A 23,087-nucleotide genomic window follows, 5' to 3' on the forward strand; every position below is an offset into this window, starting at 1 on the left:
AAAACAGGCAACAAATGGAACATATGTTATTCCACATACGACACACTTCATCATGACACATTCAGAAATGATAGACTTATGGGCAAAAATGACAGTGTTAATGATTACAATCTGCTGAGTATTCTGTGAGCATGTTCAATAGACAACATAGCTGGGATCACTGATGGAATTTTCAATTTCATACACAGCCTTGCTCCTTCAGCACAGGTGTCGAGAATGTTAGGGCTGCTTCAGAACAGATGTCGAGAATGTTAGGGCTGCTTCAGAACAGATGTCGAGAATGTTAAAGGGGCACTGATCTAAAGCATTTCCCCCGGACTGGTTGTTACCTTTGTTATTGTTTTTTCCCAGTGAGTACCCGGATGTATAGCAGAAATCTAGACTAGTTTGCGACCTCTGCTGCGCCATTCGTAAGCGCATTAGTCACTTTTATGGGTAGTAATAATGGCGTATCGTCACATTGATCAACAAAATGAAATACAGTTTTCGAGATATAGGTATCTTTGTGGGTAGCATCGGTTAAGGTGACGAAGTTTTGATAAGTCACTAGCTTGGTAATTTTGCGATTTTTGTTTACACTATTTTGACTTGCAACACAAACTAAATATTTCACCTTAGCATTGCTTTTTTTATAGTGTGTATATTTTTTACTGTCAAAATCTGTAACATTTTCAAATTTATTAAACGCCTAAATATTCAGTTATTTTACAAAGTGACTGAAAAACATTTCCATCTGTATTATTATGATAACGAATTCCAAACATGTTTGATGTTTAATGTCATCACCAAGAGACTGAAATGTTACGTTGAAAAGTACATTTCTATGTTGTTTGGCTTCTAATCCTTCATAATAATCTGTTGTGATGTTTTTAGGCCCTTTTGATCGTCTTAATCAATTTTAGTCAATCTGGACGGATTTTTCAGTCAAAATGACTGAAATATTAACACATTTTACAAATTCACGGTAATATATACACGCTTACAAAGGAAAATACTTGTGAAAACAACATCTATCTCGCATTTAAAAATTTCCTAACCAAGACGTAGAGGAACAAGAACGAATCGGTTCAATGCTACAGCAAATGAAGGAAAACAAAATGCAAATACAATAATTACAACCTACCAAATTTATGTGTATAATTTTAGGCAGCTTCCTTGTTCGAGGAATGTATCCGTGAATATCCACACAAAGGAACAATATCCCACTCGTCTGCAGCTGTACAAAGAAACTTATTCGATATCACGTGTCTCTGTAACAATCAAGATATATATCGTTTTGGGATATTATAACCCGTGTTAGTTTCTCAACTGATCACTAAGATTGTTTTAGGTGTTTCACATAGGTGTCAAGTCTCAAGGGTCGGCTGAGAAAGCCTACGTGACAACTATTTTCATAACGTCCACAGTTCCTAAAAAAATCCATTGAGTGATAGACAACAATGAGCAATCAATCAACGTATTATCAGTTAACCCTTTGAACAAAGTATGTTGTTTTTACATCATCACTTCACGCCATGATATGAGTGTATTCCCTTTGTTTTAGTAAACCTAGACATGTAAACACTCACTTTTGACATATCCACTGTGCAAGATAACAGTGATTAATCAATCAATAATTGCTTTAGATCAGTGCCCCTTTAACGCTGCTTTAGAACGGGTGCTGAGAATGTTAATAATGCTTCAGAACACATCAAGAATGTTAAGTCACGAGCTACCTGGTCATGTGAGCTAAAAATATACTACAAGAATACTTGTAATAGATAACAACAAATTGCAACAAATACCCCCAAACAATGTAAAGGCACTACATATATATGCAATGTTTATGATAACTTGTTTAAAAATATACAATGACACTGCACCAGTCAACTCTAATAATGTACACTGGCACCAACACTTGAGTGAATCAGTAGTGGTTTACAACCAAATTATCAAGACAAACACAAACAGCATGCTACAGAACAGCGAGGACAATCACAGCCTGCTGTGTTGACAGATGATGTATCAACATACATTACATGAGCTCCACATGGTCCCACCATCATGGATGCAGCCCTCAGTCTATGATACCCAGGACATGATACCTAGGACGTGACACTATGATGCCCAGGACATCTTGGACATAACACCATGATGCCCAGGACAACTAGGACATGACACCATGATGCCCAGGACATGACATCTGGGACGTGACACCATGATGCCCAGGACATGACATCTGGGACGTGACTACTATCATGCTTAAGACATGACATCCAGGATGTGACACTATCATGCCCAGGTCTGACATCTAGGACATGACACTATGATGTCTGTGACATCTAGAACATGACACTATGATGTCCAGGACATCTAGAACGTGACACTATGACGCTTAAGACATGACATCTAGAACGTGAAACTATGACGCTTAAGACATGACATCTAGAATGTGACTCTATGACGCTTAAGACATGACATCTAGAATGTGACTCTATGACGCATCTAGGATGGAAGTATGACATAACTTTACAACATATCCGCCTTGCAGTTCAATACACTTGGTCCATCCCTTCTCTAGCTCAGTTATCCCTGTTTTGTATCAGGTCAAATCTGAGCCTGTCGACCAGCAACTGTCTTTGCTGTCCCAAATGTGGCAATATATTCCTTAGTGGTTCTGGTAGCTTTCAACTTCTTGGTGTTGATAGTTGGTGATGGACAGTGAAGTGGTTCATCACCCTCACATGTTTACAAGGCTATTCCCTGAGCATGGCTGGATGTGTGGTTATCAGGATGGGGAAGAATGACCGCGAAGTGGCACATCACCCTCTCATGTTTACAAGGCGATACCCTAAGCGTGGCTGGGTATGTGGTTATCTGGATGGGGAAGAAGGACTGTGAAGTGGCCCATCACCCCTCGTGTTTATAAGGCGATACCCTGAGCAAGGCTGGGTGTATGGTGTTACTAGTTTTGGAAGAATGACTGTGAAGTGGCCCATCTCCCCTCATGTTTACAAGGTGACATCCAGGGTGTGGCTGGGTGCTTTACGCAGACGGATCATAAAGAAGGACCAGGACAGCAACTGTAAGAATCCCATGACGACAGGCAGGAAGCAGGCCAGATGGAACATGACCTCCTTCAGCTGGGAGGAGTCCACCGAGGTCAGGTGCCCTTTCTTCAAGAGCTGGTACCCGTACATGTTGAGCACCATCACAATGAACATGGGACACAAAGACTGGGCTGGTTTTACCACCAGGGCATTTGTCCCGAAGATCATGGAGGACATCGGATGTCTGAAACATAATGGCAAACAATGCATACATCAAACATCAAACTTTCTGGAATAATAAATTATCCTTCAATAGCTCATGACATGATCAGAGCATGCATGGTCTACATGGAGGGTCTACATGGATGGTCTACATGGATTGTCTACATGGATGGTCTACATGTATGGTCTACATGGATGGTCTAAATGGACCGTCTACTGGGATTGTCAAAATGGATGGTCTACATGGAGGGTCTTCATGGATGGTCTACATGGATGGTCTAAATGGAACATCTACATCGATTGTCTACATGGTCTACATGGATGGTCTAAATTGATGGTCTACAAGAAGGGTCTTCATGAAGGGTCTACATGGAGGGTCTAAATGGATTGTCTACATGGTCTACATGGATGGTCTAATTGGATTGTCTACATGGTCTACATGGATTGTCTACATGTATGGTCTACCTAGATGATCTACAAGGACTGTCTACTGGGATTATAGCATCACTTTGACTTGAATTCATTTTAATATTGCTTTTTACAGCAACATCAGGGGTATCAGAAATTAGCCTTTTAATTCATCTCCAAGAGGTTTCCAACCTAACAATAGCCAGTTTACCAGCAGCATTCCATAACCTAATACATCAGAGACAAAAACGACTGTAAAATCAAACCTTGCTCAGTGCTGTCCTGTCACATAAATGTGAACAGTTCATAAACAGTCATCCACTTCCTGTCATGCCCACAGACAAATGTGAACACGAAATAAACAGTCATCCACTTCCTGTCATGCCCACAGACAAATGTGTACAGTACATAAACAGTCATCCACTTCCTGTCATGCTCATAGACAAATGTGTACAGTACATAAACACAGTCATCCACTTCCTGTCATGCTCATAGACAAATGTGTACAGTACATAAACACAGTCATCCACTTCCTGTCATGCCCACAGACAAATGTGTACAGTACATAAACACAGTCATCCACTTCCTGTCATGCTCATAGACAAATGTGTACAGTACATAAACAGTCATCCACTTCCTGTCATGCTCACAGACAAATGTGTACAGCACATAAACACAGTCATCCACTTCCTGTCATGCTCACAGACAAATGTGTACAGTACATAAACTCAGACGCCTACATCCTGTCATGCCCACAACTTACTTCCTGTTGTAGCGCTCCATGTTAGAGTCGGCAATGTACGAGAGAGGTAGGTTGAAGAATGAGCAGGCCAGGTTGGTGTACGCACTGCAAAAAATACAGCATATTGTGAGTTAAATGTGATAATAGCAGGGCATACAGGATTTACAAGATGAACATAAGAGAAAAGGTTTGTTTGTTTGTTGTTTGACGTCACATTCAGCAATATTTCAGCTATATGATGGCAACCTGTAAATAGCAAAGTCTGGACCAGACAATTCAGTGATCGATAATGTGAACAAGGATCCATGGCGTTGGGGTAAGATGACACATCATCAACCAACTCTATAAGACAATGTCCATTCAGTTGCCTCTTACACCAGAATTGGTTGTGTGGGGGCCTATTCAAACTGGGTATAAGATGACACGTTATCAACCAACTCTATAAGACAAGGTCCATTTAGTTCTTACACCAGAATTGGTTGTGTGTGGGCCTATTCAAACCGGGGATAAGATGACACGTTATCAACCAACTCTTTAGGACAAGGTCCATTTAGTCGCCTCTTACACCAGAATTGGTTGTGTGTGGGCCTATTCAAACCGGGGATAAGATGACACATTATCAACCAACTCTATAAGACAAGGTCCATTCAGTCGCCTCTTACACCAGAATTGGTTGTGTGAGGGCCTATTCAAACCGGGGATAAGATGACACATTATCAACCAACTCTATAAGACAAGGTCCATTCAGTCGCCTCTTACACCAGAATTGGTTGTGTGTGGGCCTATTCAAACTGGGTATAAGATGACACGTTATCAACCAACTCTATAAGACAAGGTCCATTTAGTTCTTACACCAGAATTGGTTGTGTGTGGGCCTATTCAAACCGGGGATAAGATGACACGTTATCAACCAACTCTTTAGGACAAGGTCTATTTAGTCGCCTCTTACACTAGAATTGGTTGTGTGTGGGCCTATTCAAACCGGGGATAAGATGACACATTATCAACCAACTCTATAAGACAAGGTCCATTCAGTCGCCTCTTACACCAGAATTGGTTGTGTGTGGGCCTATTCAAACCGGGGATAAGATGACACATTATCAACCAACTCTATAAGACAAGGTCCATTCAGTCGCCTCTTACACCAGAATTGGTTGTGTGTGGGCCTATTCAAACCTGGGGTGAGGAGGTGTACACAAACCTTTAGCTTTGTGCCCTCAGCAGACTCATGTGGAAAATATGAACAGGATCACAATGTTGTGAGAAGCAGATTATGTCACCGGACTTACAATCCAATCCTCATCAGTTGGCTCTTACAAGAAGCATGGGATACATGGGCCTTAGAATTGTGCCATTCTGTTTATGTTCTTCTTTAAGTACATGTTTATGGAAATATTAAGTGGCCCTTCTTCCCACACACACCTTTTGACTTGTATGGGATTTTACTATATGACAATAAGTCAATCAGATGCTATTTTCTTATTAAGGGTGAATGGACTATTATTAATTTTTTCTGGGGTTTCTTCAGTTGAAAAGCCTATATGTTAGGATTAACTTACATCTCCACATGTTTGTTAGCCTGAAACAGCCATCCTAACACACCACATCAACACCCAAACATGAAAAATTCTACCAGCCCTGTGAATGCCTAAAACATAAAGGAACCCTGCCCATGCCTGAAGCAGACTTGTTCTAATGTCTGTCCCTGTTTTGAAACATTACCATACCAACACTATTAGCAAGCACGTTATCTCGAATACTTTCACCTTTTGGAACTTGTCCTGAATAATTTACAAGATTAGACATACCAATGCCACACACCATTAAGCAAAACACATTTTTTCTGGGCACTTTAGAAAATATTACTCCAAACGGTTAATAGAAAACGCTACTATCTATTGTGACGTACATACGTTGTGCTCACTGTGCAATAAATATACAAATCTGAAAACACGGCTCATTATTCCGCCACCTCATTCATTTGGCAACTGGAGCTGTTTCATGATGTTATCATATTCCTCTTTTTTTACCATACAGATCGCACCGAGCTGCAGCGATGTGCAGTCAGCCAGGCAAGACACATATCAATGAGTGAACAACAATCAACAACATCACACTGGGGCTTCTCACCATGCAAGACTCAGTGTGGGCCACACACTAGAGCAGGTAACAGAAACTCTATCAGTAATGTAACAGATGTGATACAATATCAGCCTCTGTATTGGCTAGTTTATAATGAATATAAATAACTTGTAATTCTGAGTTAATACACTGTACATGTGATCTACTGAGGAAAGCGTGTTTTAACGTCATGTTCAAGATTATTACTAGTGCCTGGATATGTGCACACAAAATAAACTCTCAGCTCCCTGAGGAGTATACAGTCAGTTAGGAAATCTAAAACAGGCGCTGATAGCATGTACAGTGAAGTTTATAGGGAAATTGGATGTGTGGAGGTTAGGGCTCTAGTATTTTAGTCCAGGGTCTCCCTAAATCTATCCTTCTTGACAAATGGTGCATGGCAAGGTCTCCACGACGTGCATCCTTTGTATCAATCACTGATAGTGCTGTTGTAGATTATATTGGTTTCACACAATTTGATGTCCCTCTGAAAGAGCATATGTTTAATGTCCAGCTTGCAGTGATTACATACTGATTTCATTGTCCACAAGCACTAGGTTTGCATGACACTGCTGTCTGTAAGTGCTATCAGTGGCTGTGGAGGCTGTTGTGGGTATGGATGCGGTGGTTGTCGGTGGCAGCAGTCACTGCAGTCCACGTAAAAGGGCTAGGGCTGCTAGTGGCATTAGAGTTATCTGTCCCTGTTTATTTTACAAGCATGGCAGGCTTGATTGTCCAAGAGGTTTCAGGATGGGGCAGTTTCTAGAAGGCTGGTTGTACTGATAAAAGAGTGACAAAAGGGCTATTCGAGGCCTTTTTCTGCCTAATTTACATCTCATCTATTTGCCCAGTGAGTTGGATACATATCTCAACAAACCGATTCATGACTGGAGACAAGCCTGTTTCAAGCCAGTGACAATATTCTGGATATCTGTGAGTCAACTGGGCTTGTCACTTACAGCTGTGGTCAATTACTTGACCCATTGTATTGACCCTTTGATTGTGAAACTAAAACTCTGTATAACTTATTGATTGTACACTGATAGTCATTTACTGATTTCACAATCTAGTTTAGTATGAACCGATTTCTCAGGTTAACTGTTGTGTCTCAATTTGGAAATCACCATGTAACAATACTTTGATATATACATACATATATTGATATACTGATATTGACAATACGGTACTCCATGAAACTCAATTCTTGTCACACTAGACAACATATACATTATCAATGAGAATGAATAGAAACTTGGCAAAACATGTATCCAAAATTTGTGTTCATTAATTATAAAGGGCTTGCCAGTGAATACAACTACTTGGAGCTCTATTCCCCCCTGTCTTGTCAATCCTTGTCTATGCGTCAACAGTGTTTCACATTTCTCAGCATGTCGGCTTGATGTACGAGGAAAACAGGAAGTGACGCAGGTCTTAGACATTTACCAGGTTGGTAAAACCCCGGACCACAGGTGGGATGCTTACAACTTCGGAACATAATCAGGGTAATCCAAGATTTGAACCTATGATCATCAAGTGGGACAAGAGGAAGAGAGAGATGCAGACAGCAGCAGAAACTAACATCTTTAGCCCAGTCCTTATAATGATAAAATATAGAAAAACCCTTAAACAAACAAATTTCTTTTAATCCTTATGATACTTGAACTGTTGTACAATTTGGCAAGGACTACAGGACTAGTGCAGAGTGAGATGAAGAGCGAGGAGAAGACTGACCTGTCAGCAAGGAGGAACAGGATCAGCAGCCAGGGATGACCTTGACCTAGGAACGCCATGGTCAGTCCAGATACTATTTTCCACACGAAGTTTCCACGGATGACACTGAAGTAGCCCAGCCTGTCCACCAGTGGGGCACCGATTATGACGAGTAACTGAAAACAGTGGAACACATATAGAGACTACAGTACTCATTCCTGATGGATGTCATTTTTCATGAAACTCATGGACTTTCTATGGTATCTGATTGGGCCAAAGCGAGATCCGATACCCTAGGAAATCCATGAGTTCCATAAAAATGGTACCTTATGAGAATGAGTGTGGTAGTTTATTTATTACCCATGTTAAATATGTATTTAAGATTAAATATGCGCCCAAACATGGGCATTGATGACATTTCTATGCATATGCGTTAATAACATGTTCCTGCTGGTGTATGTGTGTGTTAACATGACAGCAGCAATACTCAAGATTTTATTTGAGAATTTCATCAACTTATGGTACTTCAAGGCCATTGTTGTTATACACAGGACAACTAGAAGAAAACTTCTAAGACAAACAGCACCGTGCTTTGAATCTCTCACCAACATTCCATCACTTGTACCGCCGGGATCTATGAGCTGAATTTATATCCTGCCCGTAACATTAAAGAGTGCTCGCCAAAGACATTTATTTACTGTACGACCCTATTCTGAAGAAGTGAAAATTAAATCGAGTCTACTTGCTTATCAGTGACAGCTTCAAGGGCAAGGTCAGCATCAATGTAAGAAAAGACAACCGCGATCTACACACAGTGGTTTTCACTAGAGATCAGTAGGGCAGGTTATTGTTCACATTTCGGATGTTTGGGGCCACAAAATGAGAAGTCAGGCACACTTCCACAGAGTTTTAAAATGATCTGTAGCAGAACTGTTCGCATTTGTGATCTGATTGTGCAGTTGTGCACATTTGTTCATAAACAGCCACTTTCGGGAACAGTGCCACAACCTATGCTTGGAAGGGGACGCTGATGGCAAAATCAAAGCATCCAACATAAGTCCAGACATCAGCCCAAATAGTCTAACTCTGACTTTATTTCACCACACTTAACTTTTCACATCCAATCAAATTGAAAGTGGCAGGGTGCTTCACACTCATAGGGACACCGAACTATTGTAGTCGTACATGGCAAATAGACATAGCTCCATATTATAATGCCTATAGTAGATCTATGTATAACTAGTATTGAATGAAAAGCCAATTTGATGCATTTGACTATCATGTTTGGTATAATAAATTCCTTAAAATATCTTTGTTTTCATGAGATTCCTTCTGTTCTGTCTCGGAGTAGAAAAACGTTTTGTAATAGTTAATGATGTCTTGTGATCTTTATGAATGAAACAAGTATTTCCTGTGCAACAGATGTCACGGTTATCCAGTCAAAACAAATAAAACCAAAGTCCACCTTGTACGACACAAGTATGCTGTATGGATTTAGTATTGTATTTTCACTACGTCACTAATAAATGTGTCCTACCGACCAGAATGAAATGCAGTATATGCCAGGCACCAACATCTGATAGATTTACCCGAGTTCATATACTTTCAAATCTCAGGGAAGCTCAGTTATAATTTGGGAGGGTCCAAGGCAAGAACATAGGGTCATGGATGTCATATCATTGCATGCTCAGAAGCCTCGAGCTTAGTATTCATGGGGATTTCAATGTCCAATTGAAGAAAATAAATTTCTTACCAGTATAGAATTGACATTTATATGTAACTATGTTTAAATCACCAGGACCAGCAATAGAAATTATTTGCGTCCATGGCCATGGGGCATATAGTGGAATATTGTGTGTCACGTACCGGTGCATCCCTGACATCTGCCATACAGCACTGAACATGTTGCATAATACATGTCACTTTTTTGTCAGACAATCTACATCTGTCATGTGGTTCTCATTCATTGTCCATTCTTATCACCAATTCCTACCTCACAAACTGAAAACAATTTAAGTAGGATTCCTGGATCTTACGCATTTAGATTGTGTAGAGATCAGGGATGACAATTCTCGCTGGAGGTCCCATGGGATGCTGGTTGCAATTACCTCCACAGTAGCATGTGCAGAATGCATGGTAGATTTACCTGATAACTCTATCATGTCGAGACTGACGAGCAATGGAATCAATACACTCGAAGACTGGGCAGGACTCCCAGGGTTTCAAACTGGGCAGGATTCTTGGGGTTTCAAACAGGCTGGGACTATCGGGGCTTCAGACAGCGACTCTCAGGGTTTCAGACAGGGCGGGACTATCAGGGTTTCAGACAAGGTGGGATTCTCAGGGTTTCAGACGGGGTGGGATTCTCAGGCTTTCAGACAGGGAAGACACTTAGGGTTTCAGACAGGGCAGGACTCCCAGAGTTTCAGACAGGGCAGAGCACTTGGGGTTTCAGACAGGGCGGGGCTCTCAGGGTTTCATACAGGGTGAAGCTCTCACGGTTTCAGACAGGGCAGGTCTCTTAGGATTTCAGACAGGGTGAAGCTCTCAGGGATTCAGACAGGGCGGTACTCTCATGATCAAGGTTTCAGACAGGGCGGAGTCTCAGGGTTTCAGACAAGGTGAGGCTCTCAGGGATTTAGACAGGGCTTGATTCTCAAGGCTTCAGACAGGGTGGAGCTCTCAGGGTTTCAGACAGGGCGGGACTCTCAGGGTTTCAGATAGGACGGGACACTGTTTCAGACAGGGTGAAGCTCTATGGGATACAGATAGGGCGGAGCTCTCAGGGTTTCAGACAGGGTGGGACTCGCAGGGTTTCAGACAGGGCAGGACTCTCGGGGTTTCAGACAGGACGGGACACTCAGGGTTTCAGACAAGGCGGAGCTCTCAGGTATTCAGACAGCACTGATCTCTCAGGGTTTCAGACAGGGCAGGACTCGCAGGGATTCAGACAGGGCGGAGCTCTCAGGGTTTTAAACAGGCTGAAGCTCTCAGGGTGACGTTTTCCAGTGCTATACTAGCCGACTCACTAAGTGTATTGGTGATGTTTTCCAGTGCTATACTATCCTACTTACTGAGTGTATTGGTGATGTTTTCCAGTGCTATACTATCCTACTTACTGAGTGTATTGGTGATGTTTTCCAGTGCTATACTATCCTACTTACTGAGTGTATTGGTGACGTTTTCCAGTGCTATACTATCCTACTTACTGAGTGTATTGGTGATGTTTTCCTGTGCTATACTATCCTACTTACTGAGTGTATTGGTGATGTTTCCAATGCTCTAATAGCCGACTCACTAAGTGTATTGGTGATGTTTTCCAATGCTATACTATCCTAATCACTAAGTGTATTGGTGATGTTTTCCAATGCTATAATATCCTACTCAGTAAGTGTATTGGTGATGTTTTCCAGTGCTATACTAGCCTACTTACTGAGTGTATTGGTGATGTTTTCCAGTGCTATAATATCCTAATCACTAAGTGTATTGGTGATGTTTTCCAATGCTATACTATCCTAATCACTAAGTGTATTGGTGATGTTTTCCAATGCTATAATATCCTACTCAGTAAGTGTATTGGTGATGTTTTCCAGTGCTATACTAGCCTACTTACTGAGTGTATTGGTGATGTTTTCCAATGCTATAATATCCTAATCACTAAGTGTATTGGTGATGTTTTCCAATGCTATAATATCCTACTCAGTAAGTGTATTGGTGATGTTTTCCAATGCTATACTAGCCTACTTACTGAGTGTATTGCCGTGATGCTGCCATAAAAGATACTCCTGACATATGGATGAACATCGTCCTCACTGATGAGCTGGTCACATATTATCACAGTAAAGCTAATAATGAAAGATCGATGGAATTCTTGGAAAAAGTTTGTGATAACGAAGGAGAGGAAGTTCCTGTCCGTGAGGATCTGCCAAGTGAGCCTCCAGTAGGAAGTCTTATCCACAGACTCCTTACAATCATCCTCCTCCTCTACATCCATCGCAGTCATCTTCTTCACATCGTAGTGAGTGTGTGCATGCTTCCCTGCATACACCATAAATATGGCGCTCAGAAAGGCCAGGAAGACTGTTGTCGTCTGAAACTTGGAGAAATCCTTTAAACTGTTTGAAGAAAACTCACAAAGTGTCACCGAAAAGGAACCAACGAACCCTGCTACTTGTGACATCTGCGTCAGCCGAATACGTTCACTTTCCGTTATGGCGATCTCCGTGTACAGGCAGCACAGCGCCAGTCCTATGAATGTAAACATGGTGTCGTAGAGACACAAGGCCACGATGAGGTGGAGGCCAGTCAACCAGCCGGAGTACCCCCAGGGGAACCATGCCGTCAGATACGCCAGGCCAAACAGAGGCCCAGTATAGAGGATCAGTTCTCGGCGTGTGTTGGGCAGCCAAGAAGCACTGGTGTCCTGACAATATGCAAACAGTGGGTCATTCACAGCATTCCACACCAGGTAGAGGATCTGTGCGAGGTGAAACCACTTCTCGTCTATGTGGTAGAGGTTGAGAAACACCTTCACATAATAGAAGGAGAAGGTGGAAGACAGCAACGTGAAACCAAATGATGCTGCACAGTATGCCAACATCCGATTCCGTAGACTGGTCGTTGACATGCTGCCACTAGCTGGAACACAAACAGGAGACAGTGATTACCATTGGCTGGACATATAATACGCTGGCTGGGGTGGGTTTTTTTTGGTTCAAATAGAATATATTTTTACAAAAATAATTCCCACAAACTGTTAGTTGGTTCTGTTTACCCTCAGTTGTTTAAACAAGCAGTTGATACATATTCCTGAAATAGGTCACATATCAGGGGCTTACGATACAGCTATGACATACTCGAAAGCAAATGTTAAGCTCTTGTGTTAATTCTAAGCACATGCATTATGAATGTACCAGGAACAATGATCAAATCTCACAAAATGCACATAATGTATGAACATTATGGCTAGTTCAATTGCAGCACATATATTCAAGACCCATAAAGATCCGGGGTAAAATAGATCTCCAGCAACCCATGCTTGCCGTAAAGGCGACTATGCTTGTCGTAAGAGGCGACAAACGGGATTGGGTGGTCAGGTTCGCTGACTTAGTTGATCCATGTCATCGTATCCCAATTGCGAGGATTGATGCTCATGATATCAATCACTGGTTTGTCTGGTCCAGACTCAATTATTTACAGACCGCCGTCATATAGCTGGAATATTGCTCAGTGCGGTGTTAAACAACAAAAATTAATGAATACTGAAGCACAAATGTGTTACAGATTCTCGGGTCATACAAATTCACTGAATGTTTCGCACAGCTTATTTGTGTTGCATTTATTTTCATATATTTTTTAATCAATTTATTTTCAGGCTGTATTTGAAATCTGATTATTTTGACTCTTGTTTTTTAGGTCGAATATTAAATGCACTCGCAACTGGACATTCATTACAAATAATGGCACTCGCCAGCTTTATTGTGTTGTACATTATTGGTAACGAATGTCCATTTACTTATGTGTTATCCTTGATATGGTATCTCACATACCACACACATCCTGTTTCATATACAATATACTTCCTCTCTCATACAACACACATCCTCTCTCATACCACACACATCCTGTTTCATATACAATATACTTCCTCTCTCATACAACACACATCCTCTCACATACCACGCACATCCTGTTTCATATACAATATACTTCCTGTCTCATACAACACACATCCTCTCTCATACCACACACATTAGGGCTGGGACAGGTAACTCGGGTACTCGGGTCGGGTGGGTACTGAGAATGACCCGGGGATCCACAGGACTACACAGATGCGTGGTTAGTCATGTGATATAATGTTTAATGACAAAAATTATCTGGACTCTATGGTTACACTACAAGTCACTAATGTTTGCATTTCTTTCTGACTATGCCCCCATTCCTTCTGAATTTTACTTTTGAATAAAGATCAGAGCTCCAGATAAGCTGCATATCTGCGTAAAATACGCATCAGAAATGCAGAAATATGCAGTAAAATAAAATCCAAGCGTATCAAATATACAAAAATAAAACTTGTGGAAATCATCAAAATATTGTGAAGCAACCCTACATATTCGATTAGCAAATCAGCAACTTATTTTGAAATTATAAAAGGGCATTCCGTCAACCTTGCCAAACTCCACGATGACAGCTGCATCATGATCATTTGCCATCACACTTTCTTGTGGAAGTATTGTGGTATTTTTTTAGTCCTATAAAGCTCTCGAACCCACACGACACCAGTTAGCAGGGACTAGATCAATAGTGTTTTTAAATATTTAACTTAAATACCCACATGTGTAAAAACTGGTGGGTAACAGAAATTTGAATACCCAGACAGAATTACTGATACCCAATGATTTTAAAATGCATGGGTAAAATACCCACAACACCAAATGCTTATCTGGAGCTCTGATAAAGATAAAACTGTAGTCAACTTCAGTGCTTGGATGACCAGACACTTTTATACGTGTATATATATAAATACATTCTGTCCAGGGCTACGGTCAAACTATTGTAATTTTTTAGTTTGAAGTTTACATGATATGCGGCTTTCCATTGGACGAGAGGTCGGTCACATGACCGCGAAATTGACGTTCATAAGTGTATGAACGACACAATTTGACGTTCATACGTTTTTCACAAGACCGTGTTCTTGAAATGACATAAACACTGACGGACTACTTCCACATTCCTGGGGAAACCCCTGGGATTTCCCTAGCACGAAAACATACATAAGCATTATTTCTGATCATTTAGAACCTTTTATCTTGGTCTCAGTCTTTCAGTATACATTGAGAAACGTAAGAGAGCTTGACTGCATGATTGTTCACAAATTTCCTCGCTACAGCCCATCCTAATGAACAAACGAAAAAATGCACATCCAAACTATCGTCAGTATCGACTCGTTCTGTGTCTAGGCTGACAGTGACCGTCTCCAGCAATCTACGAATTTACCTTGGTGTCTGTTTGACGCATCTTAATCACCTTTCAATAATCGGTCTGTTGATCAATAACAACTAACACATGTAACCGCCACAGGTTCATTAACAACTTCGGAAATCCCCCCTGCACGTTTATCGTGTCGGCCATTTTGACGTTTTGTACTTGATGTTAAGGTATTACGACGCGCTGTCTTTGTGACAAGGTAGTTCTTTACAGACCTTTCTCATCTAATGGTGTTATTATTTGAACACATGTGTTGGGTAAGATGTTTCTGAAGAGCAAGTTGTGCATCCATACACCCATGTCACCTCTCTTTATGGGGAACTATTTTACTCCGCGATATAGCTGGTTGTTGTATGGCTGTCAGTGTAAACATGAAGTCACACGTACTAAATAAAATTGTGTTTAGATCTTGGCCTACATCATTTGAGGTAAGAAGTTGTGATAAAAAAATTATAAGAATTGACTTTCACTTTGTGTGAGTTCATTGGAGTATGAACCTTTATAGACTGAGGGCCAAACATTGTATGAACGTCGTCGCAAGCTCTGCATGACGTTCATACAGTTTGGCCCTCACTCTATGAAGGTTCATACTCCAATGAACTCACACAAAGTGAAGGTCAATTCTTAAACCAATCAGACATTTTGTACCCACCTCTTGAGACCTACAGCGGGTACCTGGGTAGGGTCGGGTAATAGGGGGGTTGGTACCAAGGTAGTAAATTTGGACTGGTCCCAGCTCTAATACACATCCCCTCTAATAAAATATACATCCTCTCTCATACAACACACATCCAAACACATGTGGTAGGAGTGACACAAATGGTCAATTTGCTCTCATAAATCATTAATCTGCTCTTTCTGTGCACTGCAAAACCTCCATTCTGACACGGGTGGTCATCAGTGATATATTCATGGCCCCGCATGCAGTTCCACTCCTGTTCCATACTGATACCTGTACATCATGAGACTCCCTACCTAACTCTAGGCTGCTATAAAAGTAATATCTGCCCTAACCTGTTACAGCATGTATATACTCACTCTGAATTGTTTGATAGGCATAACTTAGAAGTTGACAGATGACAAAGTAGACACTAGAGCTGGGACGAGTCCAAATTTACTACCCGGGTATCCGCCCCCCTCTTACCCTACCCTACCCGGATACCCACTCTGGGTCTCAGGAGATGTCTCAAAATGTCCGATTGGGATATTTTTTAGCATAGCCCTGGCAAAACGTATTTAGATACATGTATTAAACAATCTGGTCATGCATACACTGAAGTTGACTTAAGTTATATGTTTATTCAACCATATGAAAAGTCAGAAGGAATGGGTGCATAGTCAGAAAAAAAAGCGAACATTAATGACTTGTAGTGTAACCATAGAGTTCCAGATAATTTCAGTCATTAGACAATGTATCATGTGACTAACCACGGGTCCGGGAGGTCCTGTGGGTACCCGGGTCCTACTCAGTACCCATCCGACCCGGGTACCCGAGTTGCCCGTCCCAGCCCTAGTAGACACACTTTATGGATAACAACTTCTTTAAAACTGTAAAGGCGAGGTTAAGGTATAGATCCTTGACAAACAAGCGAGACAACGGTATAAGGATCTATACCGAAACGTCGCCTTTACAGTTTCAAAGAAGTTGTTATCCATAAATTGTGTCTACTTTGTATACTTACTCTGTTCCTGAATTTGAAACAAATGGAAACTGATTGCAAAATCATTGTCACAGCTGGTTAGAAGACTATGTGTTAAATAGGACATGCATCTGACGTTCATTATTATTTATCAAAGGGACATGCATGATTAAAGGAAAAATATAAATTTCTTAACTCACACATTCTAACTTTGATCTATCAACTTTATCTAACTGCCAAATGCAACAGTTTTGTCAGTTGATTAATGCAACACTCAGCAACATTCCAGCTATATGGCAGCAGTATTTAACAAACAAATCTAGAGCTACAGTGACACGTCCCAGATTGACAGTGATGCAGTGTCTATAGCCCCTGTCACTGGAATATAGCTTTGTGCTCACCCAAGGCCTGGAAACACATGGTGATTGAAAACAGGACAATTCAAACTTTCCTATCGTACATATTTGTGATATGGGCTGCTATTTCTGAGACGGTGCTTTACGATAAATGACACTCATATTATGTGTGTCAGCCTGACGCCCTCACCTACCTGTAGTTTGTGATCAGCCCGACTAAACAAGACGGTAGGAAGGCAGCCTGGCAAATAATATTTACATGTTCACGTATTGGAACGTGACATGCCGACAAACAGTCGGAAGTGATCGGTCCTCTCCGTGAGTCGGAGGTTCCGATTGAGCCGATTATGTTTTGCCCAGAAAGTATCACACGTGCAAGGCAAGAATGGGGATCAGAGGACCCCCGTTGTCTGTTGCGGCGGAAAAAAACCAACACACCCAACTTTAACACGGTTGTGTGGGAACGGCACAGCGACAGCCAGGAATCAGTTTATGAGCAAAGCTGCGCATCAATGATTTACTATGCATGAGTTGAACACCTGGGGGGGGGGGGGAGTGTGTGAGCTACAATTTACATCTATTACCAGTAACGAACAGAAGACCAGTCAAGCAGGGAGTTGCACATAATTCTTAAGACGATATATCACATATAGCACGGAACTTTTATAAGAGAAAGTCACATGCATATTCATGGTCCTAACCACCCTTCGAGGTCTAGCAAATGTATATGCATAGATTTCGTTGAAAGATCCTGTCTATAAAGAAATAGGACTGACTTACTGAATATGGTTTTACGCCGCTATTAAGCAATATTCCAGCAATATCACGGCGGGAAACACCAGAAATGGGCTTCACACATTGTACCCATGTCGGGAATCGAACCCGGGTCTTCGGCGTGACGAGAGAACGCTTTAACCACTAGGATACCCGACCGCCCCTATAAAGATATAGGAAGCATCCATTGATATCACAACTGAATTTTAGACACGAAATTAGGTTGTTGATGATTGCATATCGATCATGATGTTACTGATATAACCAACTCTACATTGCTTTATGCCACTATTACTTTTGTGTGTCAAAATATAAATTAATGACATAATTTAATATTAATTTTGTACACCAATAATTATATGGTGATTTTAGAAAATCGATTTTGTTTTGTCAATAATTATTCAAATATAAATATGAATTAAAAAAATATCATGAGTGTTTGTGTTGCACTGACAGGTGTAACGTGAATTCTGACATGCGTTTCGTAAAATCAGTAGGATTCACACACTCGCTTTATAACGGTAACTGTAGGGAGAGGAAGAAGATGCCAATGATCCACTCACCTCCATCCTAAGCAACGCCCACAACCTAAGCCACGCCCACTCGGACAAGCGCCCGTGCCTGTGTATTGAGGGTCTTTTCAGTTGTTCATTATTTAGGATTTCGCTAACACATTATCACATATTATACGAATACTACACGAACATATTGTTGACATTTCTGTTGTGATCCAGTATATAATTCTGTTGATAAATGCCCTATAAGCATATTGAATGAGGCATCTTAATACGGCGAATACGGTAAATCCAATAGATACTCGAGATATAGTCAATATATCACCTATTCCATCTTGTTTATTTCAACATTTTTAAATATATTTGTTTTAGTTTAGACATGACATAACTATTTAAAAACAATGAGGTTTGTTGTAGTTACTGGGCACATCAGCAATGCACTCCGAATGGTGTATCAAATTAAGTAAAACCCAAATTCAGGCTCACTTTTAAAATAAATCAGTATATTGTAATGATGAAAAAAACCTCCAGCAACACATTTCAAATATTTGGTTTTACAATGTACTTCTGCCATTAGTTACCATATTGTGAAAATGATAATTACTACCATAACTGAAATCAGATATGTTCATTGCACTGAGAAAGTCAAATGTTTTCATGAAAACAACCATAGGCATTTTAACTATGAGATTTACGGGAGGCAATTGGTCTTTGGACATTTTGACGATTCTATTAACTATCGATAGGACATTGATCCGTATTTTTACCAAATTTGAAATAAAACCCTTGGGACATTTAGATGACAATCAATGTCACAGAAGACGGCGAAGCTATAACAGGTAAAAAAACCCGCCAACAATGATTCGCTGTGGCATAATAAAATGTATATTTCAAACTGCAAAGTATGTAAATTTGATAACAGAAAACCTTTGACCGGTGCTCTAGACGTGGTGTTTGCTCAAAGTGTTGCCAAATTGCTAGCTAGGTCACCAGATAGTCACAGATAAAGGCGTCGACGTTGAAGTGGACTGTCACAGATACAGCATGTAGATACCTTGCCCATGGCCAAAATGTTGACGACAGATGCGCTGTTTTACATCGGCACACACTTTCGGCTGGGTTAAATCTTGTGACCAATGGTTTATAAGAACGAAATCGTACTCAGAAAGTCTAACTGTCCACTCAGGTGCAAACTGTATAAAACAGCCTGGTTCTAGGCATCAAAACGACTCACAACACACTCTGAGCGGACACACCATGTCCAAACGTGGCCATGCCACCAAAACAAACACACAGATAACTTGAAGACAACCAATACAAGAACAACCCCTCTAGGAATAAATACTGTCACATAAGTTCTTATAAACCAAGATAATTTCAGGAAGCACTCCATCAAACTCATTGAACACAACAGCATCCCTGCCTGATTTTTTCCCCAAACCCCCGTGCCGCATAAAGCCAGCCTGTGAGTCATGTTCAAATTTGCCAGGAGACAAAGTGAGTGAGTATGGTTTTTACGCCGCTTTTGGCAATATTCCAGCAATATCACGGCGGGGGACACCAGAAATGGGCTTCACACATTGTACCCATGTCGGGAATGGAACCCGGGTCTTCGGCGTGACGAGCGAACGCTTTAACCACTAGGCTACCCGACCGCCCCCCCCAGGAGACAAAAGTCAGCAATATCAAATTCTCGATTTTGTAGTGGCATCAGCACAATCTCTCCTGGCTATGTAAGAGTCGAAAATATAACAATAATTCTTGTTACACCTGAAACAACACTTGACTTCCATCGAGAGTGACGTGGCATCGACTGAAGTGTAGTGTTGTGACCTACTGGCCCCGAGACGTTCCACAATTGAGAGCGCGGCATGGTTCGAATAACTCAAGTTGTGAAATTACACCACATATATGCAAATACTTCATGAAACGCTATTGTTTAAATTACTGCCATACAGTTTCAAATATGTTACAAGACATTGTTCAATATTATTTAGTTTTATCTTGTTCCAGGAACTTATTTTTGGGTGACTTGCTTTTCCCCAAAGAAGTTATTGGATTATGTCTTTATTTCACATGGCCAAGTCATAATGTATCACACAATGTTCACACTAAGTGTGAAACAATTTCCATGTGTTTGTTTTCTAAATGGGGAAAACATTAATTTGGAAATGATAAATAAAATGATTCACCACTCGTGCATATTTTTTCGAAAATATTAACCTCGTCCCGTTAATCAGACATGCATCAACCAAGTCAGGAGCCTAACCACCCGACCCCGTTAGTTGCCTCTTATGACAAGCATAGTCGCCTTTTACGGCAAGCATGGGTTGCTGAAGACCTATTCTACCCCAGATCTCCACGGGTCGTAGCCCACGTAGTGAATACGAGAACAGCTGAAGATGAGCGATGAACGGATGAGGATATAATTCTATGTACGGGATATACTCAACCGCAGGAACATGACACGCCATCAACCAGGTCACCGGGCCACCCGACCCATTACGTCTACGCCTACGACGATCACATGTTGCCGGGGACGTCTTCCATCCCGGAATAACGCCTCCCGTTTGATATCTGTCGAAATACATTCGTTATACTAAAAGCAGGATCTAATGGGAACTCGTTTGGTAATCTATCTACTTAACTCGGTTATTTTGAGCCATTTGGACCAAAGCAAGAGGATTCGTAACGACTTCGTGTGTTCAATATTGGAAATATCATCAGTCTCGGATAATCGATCTTTGCCTATTACAACGAGATGGGGTTGATATTTCCTATGTCCAAACACACAAGTGGGGAAATCTATCATTTTCACCTTCGCGTTCCCGTATCTAGCGCTGCGACTGTCGTAAGTCATTGAGAAAGTCTGACAGTTACTATCGTCTTATCGCCATGACTATCCTAAGTCTTTGATAGAGTGTGATAGTTACTATCGTCTTATCAAACAGACATACTTTTTTCGTATAAGAGGTCATGAATCCTAGTGTACAATGTACTACCATAACTGAAATCAGATATGTTCATTGCACTGAGAAAGTCAAATGTCTTTATGAAAACAACCATAGGCATTTTAACTATGAGATGTACGGGGGGCAATTGGTATTTGGACATTTTGACGATTCTATTATCCTATCGATAGGACATTCTTCCGTATTTTTACCAAATTTGAAATAAAATCCTTGGGACATTTAGATGACAATCAATGTCACAGAAGACGGCGAAGCTAACAGGTAAAAAAACAAACCCGCCAACAATGATTCGCTGTGGCATAATAAAATGTGTATTTCAAACTGCAAAGTATGTAAATTTGATAACAGAAAACCTTTGACCGGTGCTCTAGACGTGGTGTTTGCTTGTCGCAATATGGCTGAAATAATTCCTATGCGACGTTATATTTTAACTCACTCACTCACTGAAGTAACGGTTAGGTTAAATCTTGTGACCAATGATTTATCAGAACGAAATTGTACTCAGAAAGTCTAACTGTCCACTCAGGTGCAAATTGTATAAAACAGCCTGGTTCTAGGCATCAAAACGACTCACAACACACTCTGAGCGGACACACCATGTCCAAACGTGGCCATGCCACCAAAACAAACACGCAGATAACTGAAGACAAGCAATACAGGAACAACCACTCTAGGAATAAATACTGTCACATAAGTTCTTATAATCCAAGATAATTTCAGGAAGCACTCCATCAAACTCATTGAACACAACAGCATCCCTGCCTGATTTGTTCCCCAAACTCCCGTGCCGCATAAAGCCGGCCTGTGAGTCAGGTTCAAATTTGCCAGGAGACAAAAGTCAGCAATATCAAATTCTCGATTTTGTAGTGGCATCAGCACAATCTCTCCTGGCTATGTAAGAGTCGAAAATATAACAATAATTCTTGTTACACCTGAAACAACACTTGACTTCCATCGAGAGTGACGTGGCATCGACTGAAGTGTAGTGTTGTGACCTAGCGGCCCCGAGACGTTCCACAATTGAGGCATGGTTCGAATAACTTAAGTTGTGAAATTACACCACATATATGCTAATACTTCATGAAACGCTATTGTTTAAATTACTGCCATACAGTTTCAAATATGTTACAAGACATTGTTCAATATTATTTAGTTTTATCTTGTTCCAGGAACTTATTTTTGGGTGACTTGCTTTTCCCCAAAGAAGTTATTGGATTATGTCTTTATTTCACATGGCCAAGTCATAATGTATCACACAATGTTCACATTAAGTGTGAAACAATTTCCATGTGTTTGTTTTCTAAATGGAGAAAACATTTATTTGGAAATGATAAATAAAATGATTCACCACTCGTGCATATTTTTTCGAAAATATTAACCTCGTCCCGTTAATCAGACATGCATCAACCAAGTCAGGAGCCTGACCACCCGACCCCGTTAGTTGCCTCTTATGACAAGCATAGTCGCCTTTTACGGCAAGCATGGGTTGCTGAAGACCTATTCTACCCCAGATCTCCACGGGTCGTAGCCCACGTAGTGAATACGAGAACAGCTGAAGATGAGCGATGAACGGATGAGGAGATAATTCTATGTACGGGATATACTCAACCG

At 40.9% G+C, this 23,087-nt stretch overlaps 1 protein-coding gene across 1 annotated transcript; it reads right to left on the reverse strand.

The window, feature by feature from the left end:
- Nucleotides 1-1,214: 1,214 nt before the first annotated feature.
- On the reverse strand, nt 1,215-17,497 carry LOC139468455 (transmembrane protein 180-like). Its single transcript, XM_071250422.1, has 5 exons — nt 17,410-17,497; nt 11,981-12,870; nt 8,254-8,408; nt 4,423-4,506; nt 1,215-3,273 (listed from the first exon to the last, which is right to left on the reverse strand). Exons 2-5 carry the CDS (start codon nt 12,857-12,859, stop codon nt 2,991-2,993), a joined length of 1,401 nt encoding a protein of 466 aa, XP_071106523.1. The 5' UTR covers nt 12,860-12,870; nt 17,410-17,497; the 3' UTR covers nt 1,215-2,990.
- Nucleotides 17,498-23,087: the final 5,590 nt, after the last annotated feature.

The sequence above is a fragment of the Haliotis cracherodii genome, unplaced genomic scaffold (genome assembly GCF_022045235.1).
Source record: "Haliotis cracherodii isolate W230 unplaced genomic scaffold, xgHalCrac1.p SCAF_2, whole genome shotgun sequence".
NCBI classification, from domain to species: Eukaryota; Metazoa; Mollusca; class Gastropoda; order Lepetellida; family Haliotidae; genus Haliotis; species Haliotis cracherodii.

Coding starts and splice junctions, on each gene's coding strand:
- LOC139468455 (XM_071250422.1), bottom strand. CDS start 12,859: ATGTCAACGACCAGTCTACGGAATCGGATGTTGGCATACTGTGCAGCA. Junction 4,507..8,253: donor CTGTTCCTCCTTGCTGACAG/GTCAGTCTTCTC, acceptor TATTTTTTGCAG/TGCGTACACCAACCTGGCCT. Junction 3,274..4,422: donor ATGGAGCGCTACAACAGGAA/GTAAGTTGTGGG, acceptor ATTATGTTTCAG/ACATCCGATGTCCTCCATGA.